The 13,193-nt window shown below is 37.1% G+C and overlaps 1 protein-coding gene across 1 annotated transcript in view; it reads right to left on the reverse strand.

The window, feature by feature from the left end:
* The window catches only part of LOC118797672, a gene marked incomplete at its 3' end in the record, with an annotated part of 103,295 nt that overhangs the window by 67,340 nt on the left and 22,762 nt on the right, over positions 1-13,193 (reverse strand). The window contains exons 14-23 of the mRNA XM_036556948.1: positions 12,802-12,998; positions 10,730-10,833; positions 6,592-6,701; positions 4,682-4,858; positions 4,219-4,250; positions 3,448-3,539; positions 3,086-3,111; positions 2,132-2,153; positions 1,970-1,997; positions 1,819-1,885 (exon numbers count right to left, since the gene is read on the reverse strand). Of these exons, the coding sequence (XP_036412841.1) occupies positions 1,819-1,885; positions 1,970-1,997; positions 2,132-2,153; positions 3,086-3,111; positions 3,448-3,539; positions 4,219-4,250; positions 4,682-4,858; positions 6,592-6,701; positions 10,730-10,833; positions 12,802-12,998 (855 nt within the window). The remainder of the gene's footprint in view (positions 1-1,818; positions 1,886-1,969; positions 1,998-2,131; positions 2,154-3,085; positions 3,112-3,447; positions 3,540-4,218; positions 4,251-4,681; positions 4,859-6,591; positions 6,702-10,729; positions 10,834-12,801; positions 12,999-13,193) is intronic.

The raw sequence follows: 13,193 nt of genomic DNA on the forward strand, positions 1-13,193 counted from the left end.
ATTTGGACCAGGGTTAGAGCTAGGACCAGGATGAGTGTTGGGTTTAGGTTGTGGGTTGAGGTTAAGGTCAGGGTCAGGATTAGAGCAGGTTAAAATATAAAGAACATTATAGTCAATTTAGTTGAGATTTAGCTAAATGTAACTTAAAAGTACATTAAGTATCTACAAATCATCTAAAGTGAACTATCCAAATAAAGTGTTACCATCAATCATTATTAATTTGTCGCAGTTGGAGTAAAAACTCCAAAATGGAAAAGTTGTAATAATGCACTATAAACGGTGTAGAATGTGTTTATAATTGTCAGAATTTGATTCCTATAAGGTCTAGATAGTCTCTCCGGAGCCACATGCGGCTCTTTTACTGCCCTGTTGTGGCTCCACAGCAGAATCAGATTAGTAGGTAAAAATAAAATAATCCTCCTTTACAGTAAAATAAAGCTCTGCTGATTGTTCAACACAGTTCAACAATAAATGGTCTTAAACTCTGGAGTTAATGTAGAACTGCTGATTCACCCTTTAACCCTGAAGATCAGCGCAGACTGCTGGTTACCATAGCAACACAGACAACAGTCTCGCCTAGCTAGTAGCTAACGAAACGGCAAAGAGAGAGATTCAAGATGAACATCGATGATTTGGAGACGAATGGACTTAAAGTGAAATTGTCTCATTCCACCTTAAATGGTGGAGCCGTTACATTTAAGGTGGAACTGGAAAATTTGAACAAGAAGCTGGTGAATGAGAAGCGACTTCAGCTTCATTTTACCAGACATTATTTCACTTTTCAGGAAAAGTTTTCCTGCTGGAGATGTGAGAAAAGCGGCTGTAGCAGAGCTAAAGCTTAAAGCAGAGCAAAGTGAGTCTGTGTTTTCGTTTATATTTTTAGTCTATACTAGTCCATTAACACATACTGAGACACGTTTACAGCCAAGACGGTAAAATGAACATGAAATGTTGTGCCTCCCAAGGTGGTTTGATTTTTGTTGAAAGGACAAAATGGCTCTTCTTAACATTTGGGTAGCAACACCAGCTCTAGACCTATGGAACTGATCACTTTACAGCTCTTAATGAAGAGTTTAACGCTGCTATGTTCCATATTCTAAAGTTCAGTTTTGATCATCACTGTTCCCAGGATAAACACATTATCAAGACAGTTTGCACCACAAATTCAACATCTGTTGCAAAAATAGCATTAAAATCAACTTAAAATCAGTGAGAAACTGGAATATTCACAGCTTGTATGTTTATCTGTTTCCAAACAGCCATTAAATGGTTGTTACTTTAAAATATGGGAAGCAAAAACCTCTCATTTTTGAAGTCTATAAGCTCTGAAGTTGTTACTCGACACTATCTAGAATGCACAGGAACCAGATGTTGCCGATTACACACTAATAGGATGTAAAATTGGATGTATTTATCATAACAAGGGCTTAACAAAGTGTTTATTGTGTATTTTTTACAAACAAAAATGTAATTATTATGGTTAATTTGGCTAATTTGTGTAATTTGGGCTTAATTCAGCAAAGAAGATTAAAATAACCCCCCCCCCGATAATAATCCCCCCAGTATGCGTTCCTGATGTGTTCCCATTGTGTGCACTGCAGCCGTATGGCAACAAGATGCAAAGTTTCCCCTAAAGATCTATGAATTCTACAATTTTCAAAGAGGAAAATCATTAAAAATCTATTTTGATGTGTTTTTGTATCAGTCCACGCAGTATAGAGTTAACCTGATGTCTCTTTATCAGTTTATTTGAAGAGTTTGTGTGTTAATCTTAATAAACAAGGTGGAAAATGTGATGTTTATTATTCTGTCTGTCACCTGTGAGCAGGCGAGCTCCGCCACACTGGTCACACAGCTGATGTTCATCTGAGCCAACAGTCCAGTACTGAGGACATAAAGCACATTTTAAACACCGTCTTTACATCATTATTACTATCTACACAGACAGGCTGATGTACAGTGACGGTACCTGTTAACTCCAGCACAGATAACAGATTCTGAAAAACACCAAAAGACGACAAGATCAAGACTTTTAATGATACAAAACCGGAATAAATCAAAAATAAATATCACACAATAAATTACAACACACTGCAGACAGTGAATCAGACTTTCTGCTACAGACTCTTACCATTGACTTGGATAGACAGACACTGTGGATTAAAAAAAATATGTTTAGTTTTACTACGGCTTTAAAGAATCATACCTATTAATATTAAACTAAAATGCATGAAGAAAATTATTATTACACAGTGCTAATACTCAACAAGTCTGGAATGTTTAGTAGTGAGCTATGAAAAATGAAGATGTGTCCAAAATGTCAGTGCAGATGGGTAAACGATACAGCTGCTAACATACAAACCTGTGGCCAATAGCACAATGTATTTAATTGACTATGAACAGAATCTTATGGTATCTTATAGAGTAACAGAAATAACATCATTTAATATAATTTATAAAAATTACATAAATAATATATCTAAATAATAAACCTGCAAAATTGTTTATTATAAAACACAGAACAGCAACCAGTATGTTAAATTCAGCAGATGAAGTCAAAAGCTACTGCTGATGAATCTATAATTACATGTCGGTACGAATTTAGCACAACTATGTTTAACACAAAATCTCAGTTCACTTTATTTGCCTTAATTCGTGTCATTTCCTGCTGACGATCCTCTACAGGAAACAGACTTAAATGTGGCGTTTCTCTGCTAATTTCCAGGGCATTTTTTATTTACTTGCTGAGTTTAACAAATTAAAAAAATAAAACATAGAATATAAAATGTGCCATAACGTTTTACAGGCCACAATCTTTGTTTAATTTGTCCCCCAATATGTTAAATTTAGTAAATAAACAGGAAACGTGTGTTAAATGTGCAGAAGTGTGTCTCTGTAGAGGACGTGTTCACTTATTTAGAACATCAGAACATCAACAACATGGAATTTGACCATATATACGTATTTATATTTATATATGACTGGTGAGTGTAAGTGTATGTATGTATTAATCACAGTAGAAAAGTCAATCAGCAGTAACATGAAGTCCATACATTTAGATTATAATTATGAATAAACTGCTTACTGTTGCAGGCGGCAGCAGCAAACAATCTGCAAAGAGTAGAAAATCAAACACATTACCCAAAGATCTTTATTCAGGACGTTCATATAACGCTGAACCATACAACATTTATCAATCGTGATCATGATATTGATCCAATCACAGTGTTTGTTTATAGTGTGCTGACCAATCACAGCGGTTTACATCACAGTGGTTTAGTGAATCAATGTGTGTATATGATCTAATCAGTCGTGTGTGTTAATTCAACTGATTATTGAAAATGTATTTATTATTATAATTATAATAATTATTATTACTATCAATAACAACAACAACAACAACAATAATAATAATAATAATAATGATGATAGTGGAGAGGTGCGTACCTGCAGGTGCGATTAGGCCCAGACTGTCGATGGTGTCCTGTATGATCTGCTTCATCTCCATAGGAACCACAGCAGCGTACAACCTCTGCGCTCTGAACACAACATAACAGAGGAGTTTTATCAATTTTTATTAAAAATCTGCTGTAGCTGAATGGTGGAGCTAAACTGCTGTAGACTGAATGGTGGAGCTAAACTGCTGTAGACTGAATGGTGGAGCTAAACTGCTGTAGCTGAATGGTGGAGCTAAACTGCTGTAGCTGAATGGTGGAGCTAAACTGCTGTAGACTGAATGGTGGAGCTAAACTGCTGTAGCTGAATGGTGGAGCTAAACTGCTGTAGACTGAATGGTGGAGCTAAACTGCTGTAGACTGAATGGTGGAGCTAAACTGCTGTAGACTGAATGGTGGAGCTAAACTGCTGTAGCTGAATGGTGGAGCTAAACTGCTGTAGCTGAATGGTGGAGCTAAACTGCTGTAGCTGAATGGTGGAGCTAAACTGCTGTAGCTGAATGGTGAAGCTAAACAGCTGTAGCTGAATGGTGGAGCTAAACTGCTGTAGCTGAATGGTGGAGCTAAACTGCTGTAGCTGAATGGGTGGAGCTAAACTGTTCTAGGCTGAATGGGTGGAGCTAAACTGCTGTAGACTGAATGGTGGAGCTAAACTGCTGTAGCTGAATGGTGGAGCTGAACTGCTGTAGCTGAATGGTGGAGCTAAACTGCTGTAGCTGAATGGTGGAGCTAAACTGCTGTAGGCTTTAACTGTGAGACTTACATTTGCTGGATGTATGAGCACTCCAGTCGCTCCTGGAATAAACAAACACAACAGAAGATTCTCAGTAAATTACTGCCCAGACATTCACATATAGTTCTTAATATAGATAGGATAAGATATTAGGGCTACAACTATATTCTATAGAGTATTATCTCAAATAATTGAATGTTCTACAAGGATAAGATGAGGAATTTCCCTCTGATGACTGAAAGGAAACAGTGTAATTTCTATTTTTATTTTATTTGTGCTTTTAGTTTAAACTTCATTCCATCCATTTCATTAGGAATTAACACACATTACTCATTTACAGTATCATAATAACAGTCCACAGTTTACTGACCCTCACAGCTCTCGTCCTGCAGATACACACTGCCATCAGATCTGACCCACAGCCCCACCCTAATGACCCTGCTGTAATTAGAATATTGATGTGTCTGCTGAGCTCTAAAGTGGAGATGTTTACCAGTTCGAGGAGGCCAGTGAGGTTAAAGAGCACTTCAGGCAGGTTCCTCTGCACTGGTGCCCCCAGTAAGAAGTCGAAGACGATGTCGATGACCTGCTTCTTCTCTGGAAGGTGAGGGAGGTTCTCCACGATCAGCTCGGCTGTCTGTCTCGGGGTGAGGACGTCTAAAGCCTCCAGCTGCATCAAACCAGACCAGGAAACACAGAGTGAACAAGCATTTTCAACCTTTATCAGTAACACAACAGCAGCAAGAAATTCAATTCACTTTCAGATAACTGACGATCAGGTCAGCGACACTGACAGTACACAGAGTTTAACTGTTCAAAAAACCCCAAAGTTTTACTTTTTGGTTTATTAAAGACTTGAGCAGAGCAGAGGCTCTTTACATTAGGTGATAATTTCATGAAGCGCTTGGAAAAAGGGTTCGGAATAACCACCTGGAATACCACAGAAACCATCTAGCAACACCATAATGACCACCTGGAATACCACAGAAACCATCTAGCAACACCATTGCAACCACCTAGAATACCATAGAAACTATCAAGCAACACCATAGCAACCACCTAGAATACTATAGAAACCATCTAGCAACACCATTGCAACCACCTGGAATACCATAGAAACAATCTAGCAACACCATAGTAACCACCTGGAATACCATAGAAACCATCAAACAACACCATAGTAACCATCTGGAATATCATAGAAACCACCTAGCAACACCATAGTAACCACCTGGAATACCATAGAAACCATCTAGCAACACCATAGTAACCACCTGGAATACCATAGAAACCACCTAGCAACACCATAGTAACCACCTGGAATACCATAGCAACCACCTAGCAACACCATAGTAACCACCTGGAATACCATAGAAACCATCTAGCAACACCATAGTAACCACCTGGAATACCATAGAAACCATCTAGCAACACCATAGTAATCACCTGGAATACCATAGAAACCATCTAGCAACACCATAGCAACCACCTAGAATACCATAGAAACCACCTAGCAACACCATAGTAACCACCTGGAATACCATAGCAACCACCTAGCAACACCATAGCAACCACCTGGAATACCATAGAAACCACCTAGCAACACCATAGCAACCATCTGGAATACCATAGAAACCATCTAGCAACACCATAGTAATCACCTGTAATACCATAGAAACCCCCTAGCAACACCATAGTAACCACCTGGAATACCATAGAAACCAACAAACAACTAAGAAAACAGACACTAAATGGTAAATGAAATTATATAAAATGGACTTAAAGGTAAATAAAAGCTGTTTTTTTTCCTCCATGCCTCTTTTTGAATGACATTAATGAATATTAATGAACTTTTCCTTTAATGTTTTGATTCAGTGAGGATTTCCACTGAGAAATGCTTTTAACATAAACAGCAATTCATCATTTCTTCTCTTGTCTGTTTTCTGTTCTTCTGTCAGTATTTAGATCCATTTCTCACTGAAGAAACAGTCAATAGGTTGAACAGCTTCAAGGTTCATTTTATTCTTAATTGTTTGTAATTGTTTTTAATGGTTGGCTGCAGTGAAAAAGACAGTACGTCATCCGTCCTTATTAAAATAGAGCTGGAGCTGTACAGCAAAGCAGCATTACCCAGTTATTACTGACACACATTACTACAGTAGAGTACTGTAGTTTTGGTACAAAGGTGCTGAATGTGTGTGTGTGTGTGTGTGTGTGTGTGTGTGTGTGTGTGTGTATAAATATAATACTTCTTTATTTGTTCGTTATACTGCCTGTTTGACGTTATTTTTCATGTTTGGCTTGTTCTGCTTTTTACGTTATTCGTTTGCCTCATGTACTATATGTCTGTCATCATAAAAATAAAAAAATAATCAATAAATAAAACAGAGCTGATTCACTCACAGCGTTAAAGTCTCTGCTGAGCAGGTACAGGTCTCTCAGAGGGGCCCAGGCGGAGAATCCAGCCAGGTTCATCCGGATCCACTCAGAGCTGCTGTTTGTCATGCAGGCGCCTGCAGGGGGCGACACTGAGTCAGAGACACTGACAGGTTCTACTTCATTAACCAGTCCATCCACTCTCTGTGGTAGTTGATCTTTTTATAGATCCTCATTTACATCAGAAAGGACAAACACCCCGTCCCCTCCCCCACTGTCTGTCTCTGACGGCAGGACGTCTGAATTTAAACTTAACGTGTCCAAAGTTTGACTTTTTATCTTAAAATAATGACTTTTTCTCAAAATCTTCAACGTTTTTGTCAGAGTAATGATTCCTCTCATCAGGATTTTAACTTCACAATAATCATTTCTTTTTGAATGTTACTATTAAATAAAACTAAATACTTAAATACATAAAAATTCTGCTTATTTTATGTGAAATATATTCATTTTTATGCAGAAGTTTGGGCACCCCTGGTCAAATTCCATGTTTGTGTTGATTTTCTGAGTGTGAATAAGTTTACACATCCTCCACAGAGACACACTGCTGCACATTTAATTACAGTTCATTTACTGCTGGTTGAGCTGTAGCTGAATGTCCTCTAAAGCCAGACAGACACTGTGTGATTTTATTGACCGTTATCAATAAAGCTGATTCACTCAAAATCATAACAAACTACCTCGCTATTCTATTCAGTCAGTCAGAGTACAGTCGCATGTACATGCATCCTTTCCTTTAGTGTTACACAGCGTTTTTACAGGATTTGTTTATTTGTGTTTATATAATGTTATACAGCACTTTTACTGTATTTATGTTTATTTGTGTTTATGTAATATTATACAGCAGTTTTACTGTATTTATGTTTATTTGTGTTTATTCTAATGTTATACAGCACTTTTACTGTATTTGTTTATTTGTGTTTATATTATGTTATACAGCACTTTTACTGTATTTATGTTTATTTGTGTTTATATTATGTTATACAGCACTTTTACTGTATTTATTTGTGTTTATATTATGTTATACAGCACTTTTACTGTATTTAAGTTTATTTGTGTTTATATTATGTTATACAGCACTTTTACTGTATTTATGTTTATTTGTGTTTATTCTAATGTTATACAGCACTTTTACTGTATTTGTTTATTTGTGTTTATATTATGTTATACAGCACTTTTACTGTATTTATGTTTATTTGTGTTTATATTATGTTATACAGCAGTTTTACTGTATTTATGTTTATTTGTGTTTATATTATGTTATACAGCACTTTTACTGTATTTATTTGTGTTTATATTATGTTATACAGCACTTTTACTGTATTTAAGTTTATTTGTGTTTATATTATGTTATACAGCACTTTTACTGTATTTATGTTTATTTGTGTTTATATTATGTTATACAGCACTTTTACTGTATTTATGTTTATTTGTGTTTATATTATTTTATACAGCACTTTTACTGTATTTCAGTTTATTTGTGTTTATATTATGTTATACAGCACTTTTACTGTATTTCAGTTTATTTGTGTTTATATAATGTTATACAGCACTTTTACTGTATTTATGTTTATTTGTGTTTATATTATGTTATACAGCACTTTTACTGTATTTATGTTTATTTGTGTTTATATTATGTTATACAGCACTTTTACTGTATTTAAGTTTATTTGTGTTTATATTATTTTATACAGCACTTTTACTGTATTTCAGTTTATTTGTGTTTATATTATGTTATACAGCACTTTTACTGTATTTATGTTTATTTGTGTTTATATTATGTTATACAGCACTTTTACTGTATTTAAGTTTATTTGTGTTTATATTATGTTATACAGCACTTTTACTGTATTTAAGTTTATTTGTGTTTATATTATGTTATACAGCACTTTTACTGTATGATTTCTCACGTTTTTTCTGATGGTACTTATTCTAATTATATATAATTGATAATGATCTCACTGGTAAAAGCAGGCCAACTGCTGAGGTAATTGGTTTTAAACGAGGTGTTTAGGGGTCTAAGACTTTTTCACAGCGCTGTGTTTGGTTTTGCTCACGTGTTCTGCCCCGTGTGAACTCTAACACACCTGCTTTACATTGTCTCTTTCCCGCATACACAGCGCCATTCAGTCATAACAGTACAGGAAGTGGTCTGTCTTCATTCCTGCAGTGTCCTCTAACCCAGTTCAGCTCTCCACCCGGTGGACTAACCAGTCTGGTCACTCACAGTGTGGTCACTCCACACCCTAAAGCCTCTTTATGTTCTCCTCTGAATGTCTGTCTGACTCCACACGCAACAGGCTGAGCTAAAGGGGCCTGGACAACCTCACTGAAACCATCTGCAGCTCTCAGCACTGGACAACACCTCATTAACTGGGCTGAAGCACTTCACTTAGCACTGTACTTAGTACTCAGCTACATTTCAAGTACAGTTATATATGAAAAACATACACTTTTTACATTTTACCTTTGTATTTGGACCTTCAAAGCAGCGGTGGGCTTTGGGAGTGGTGGGCTTTTTTCAGTTGATGTCATAATTTGAAAATGCCCTTTACATTGTGTGTAAATTTAATGATGAATGAACCAAAAGAAACGGCCCAAAATGACTTGGAGAAAATTCTGGTTCCATTGACTTACATTAAAAGTAAAGTATGGTTTTTCCTTGCTATTTTGGAGATATGAGGTTTTGTTCGGACAGCAGTGATACATACACACACACACACACACACACATATATATATATATATATATATATATATATACATATGTTCTTAATTCTTAACGCATCTTATTTTTTGATTTCTGTAGTTTCAATTGTAATTTTCTTTCTTGCATTTGTCCATTTTCACAGGTAGCTTTCAGTGTAGCTACACACACAGAACCTGTTGAGTCTACAGGCCAACATCTTTATGCTTCGCCTTACATAGATTTAAATTAAAATGTAAAAATTAAATGACATTTTTAAAGTTTTTAATTCAAATTTAAAATCTAACAGATACTTTTTTATTTTTCTGTCATTTATGACACATTGTATACAAGTAGCTCTCCCTCCATCGCACCATCCTACTAGGCTGAGAAGGTGAAGGCTAGTGAAGTGTGGAGCCAAAAATATAGTTGAGTGAAAATCAGTATCTACACTTAAAACCATAAAATCTCAGGTTTATTACACACTAAGCCTTACTATGCAGTAACTACAGGGACTTCAGTGTAAACTGGCTGAGCCCTGACCATTTAGGGGTTTGAACACTCAAACATACTTAAGTGTCTAATAGTAAAAGCTAAATGTTTTAACAGGTAAGTTACACGTTTTCTTCGTTTGGCGGTGACTAATTGTTACCAGTCTTCTCACAAAGATTAACGAGTTCCATTTCGCAATCATATGAATTTGGTTGGAGATTTTGTCCCCCGTTTTCCTTTCTTGAGTTCAATCATTCAATCAATTTGAAATCTAGCTGAGCACGACAACACAGGATATACAAGAACTGAAAACGAAAAGTAGTGATAAACATGCGCAAAATAAAATTTAAACAAGCAAGATTGTTTGAATTAAATGGTCAGTTAAAATTATGGAGTAAAAAAAAAAAAATTAAGAAAAATACATTATAAGCCACTAAAATGCAACTAATGCAAATCAGAAAAAGCAATGAAGAATTTCGAATAAAGTAATAAAATAAAAAAAAACTAAAACTAAAAATAAAACCAACTAAGCAAAAAAAAAAAATTCAAGTATTAATGTCAATTCCCACTCGTTAGCTAGCACGTGCTTCCTCCGAGTCAATTCCTGCTAATTCTGTTACATCAGCTAACAGACACCTGTGTTAATGACACAGAGGACAGTCACGATCTCTTAGACTCCCACTTACGGATGGCTGGGGCATCAAACTCCCAACCTCTTGACCCTGGCCAACGCTCAGACAGTTACACCACTTACGTTATAAGCCTACGTGAAAGTTTAATCAGAATAGTTCATGCACCAGTGAAGAGTCTTTCAGAGGAGAACGACGAGTCAGAAATGACTCATACGAAGCCTCAGCATGACTTTATTATCAGAAACTGTAACTTTAAAGGGTTAAATTTGCTAAACGTTCGAATGCAGCTGCGTTACCTGTTTCGATCTGTCCAGACAGGAACGGTGTGATGAAATCGTAGTAAACCAGGAAAGGGCCACTCTCCGACATCAGGAACATGTTGTTACTCATCTCCCTCACACTGAAAAAAACATGAATCAATTATTAGGAAATTAATAAACTCTTTAGTTTATACTGACAGTGTGACTGTGGTGAAGCTGAGTTCAGCAGAAACCTCCGGAAACTCCACCTTAATCCCACCAACAGTCTACAGCCCATGTGTCAAACACAAGGCCTGTGGGCCAAAAGAGGCTCGTGGCACCATCCAATCCGACCCACGAAAAGTTTTAATTTTCTCTTAATATTAGCCCGTTTCACAATGAGCTGCACTACAACTCCCAGCATGCACTGCAACATAACGTGTGCTCTGACGCCACTCCCCCAACAACAATACATAGGACAGCGGTTATACCACAAAAAGGAAAGATGGCAGGTGTGTGGCTTAAAAACCTCCTAACTGGGCACAATTAAAGAGGTTTAAGGATTATCTGTAGCTGATGTAGCTATTTAAGGTTTTTAAAGTATCCATGTAGAACTTTAAGGTCTGTTCTACAGTCCTATATTTGTTTTTTGGTGCCCACGGATTTGTTGTGATTTTTTAACATTGCCCTTTCAGTGGTTGAGTTTGACCCCTCTGGTCTACAGAATGCTCACTCTGCAGATCCAGAACTAGGTTCTAGACTTTTAGAACAGTAAAATGGTAAATCTGGACAGCTCAATACAAGCTAAAGCAACTCAAACCCCCAGTGGATCACCAGTTTACACAGTTTGGTCTGTTCTAGATAACAGGTTGGTGCTAGATTAAAATGAGAAATATAACACTGGTGCTCAATAGTGTATGTGTGCTATATAACAGACTGGCGTACAGTGGACAGTATAGAGTGAGTGCTAGATAACAGTGGGAAGTGGATAGTGTGGGGCTGTATAGTGGGTTGACGTATAGTAAAGCAGTATAGTGTGAGTGCTAGATATCAATGGGAAGTATAGTGTGGGACTGGATAGTGGGTTGACGTATAGTAAGTAGTATAGTGTGGGTGCTAGATCAGCAGTATACTGAGGTGCTGTATAATGGGTTGACATACAGTGAACAGTATGCTGTGGGTGCTAGATATCAAAGGAAAGTATAGTGTGGGGCTGGTAATATCGTGGTTGTAAATTAAGCAGTATAGTGTGGGTTCTAGATAATGGTAAGACATGTACTGTGGGGCTGAATGACACGCTGATGTGATACAGTGTGGGTGCTAGACAAGTATTATAGTGAGGGTGCTAGATAAATGGATTGACATACATTGAGCAGTATAGTGTAGATACTAGATAACTTTGGGGAGTATATTGTGGGTGCTAGATAATGAATTGACACAGTAAGCAGTACAGTGAAGGTGCTAGATAACAGATTGAAATAGAGTAAATAATTTAGTGAAAGTAGTTAAAAATAAGATATCAAAGAATACGCATTATAGTGAAGGTGCCAGATAACAGAGTTGAGGTACAGTCAGCAGTATAATGAGGGTGCTAGATAAGAGGTTTGATGTACTGTCAGCTGTATAATGAGGGTGCTAGATAAGAGGTTGATGTACAGTCAGCAGTATAATGAGGGTGCTAGATAAGAGGTTGATGTACAGTCAGCAGTATAATGAGGGTGCTAGATAAGAGTTTGATGTACAGTCAGCAGTATAATGAGGGTGCTAGATAAGAGGTTGATGTTCAGTCAGCAGTATAATGAGGGTGCTAGATAAGAGGTTAATGTACAGTAGGCTGTATAATGAGGGTGCTACATAAAGGTTTGATGTACAGTCAGCAGTATAATGAGGGTGCTAGATAAGAGATTGATGTACAGTCAGCTGTATAATGAGGGTGCTAGATAAAGGTTTGATGTACAGTCAACAGTATAATGAGGGTGCTAGATAAGAGGTTGATGTTCAGTCAGCAGTATAATGAGGGTGCTAGATAAAGGTTTGACATACAGTCAGCAGTATAATGAGGGTGCTAGATAAAAGTTTGATGTACAGTCAGCAGTATAATGAGGGTGCTAGATAAGAGGCTGACGTACAGTATCTGGTAGGTCTGGCAGCTGAACGGCTTGGCGCTGAGGCAGAGCAGGTAGTCAGGCGTCAGGGTGGATAAACGAGGCTTCAGTTTGATCTGGAACCACATGCTGATAAACTGCTCGTCCTGCAGGTTGTACGGGGACAGGTCATGGAGACGGTCCAGGATGTGGATGAAGGGTGAATCTGGAGCGCTGAAGTTCTGGGAGAAAGCAGAAACCAGTAACACAGAATTACAGCATATGTAAAATCATCAGCATGATATGCTAAAATACGCTGTAGTACAAACCACAGCAAACAGGATTATAAGTAGTGTTTCAGCAGTGTAACACTGTGGATTTAGTACTGGTTTAGTAGCAAAATTGGTCATGACTGTAACAGTAATGTAGCAGTAGTG

Source organism: Colossoma macropomum, unplaced genomic scaffold (assembly GCF_904425465.1).
Source record: "Colossoma macropomum unplaced genomic scaffold, Colossoma_macropomum, whole genome shotgun sequence".
Classification (NCBI taxonomy): Eukaryota; Metazoa; Chordata; class Actinopteri; order Characiformes; family Serrasalmidae; genus Colossoma; species Colossoma macropomum.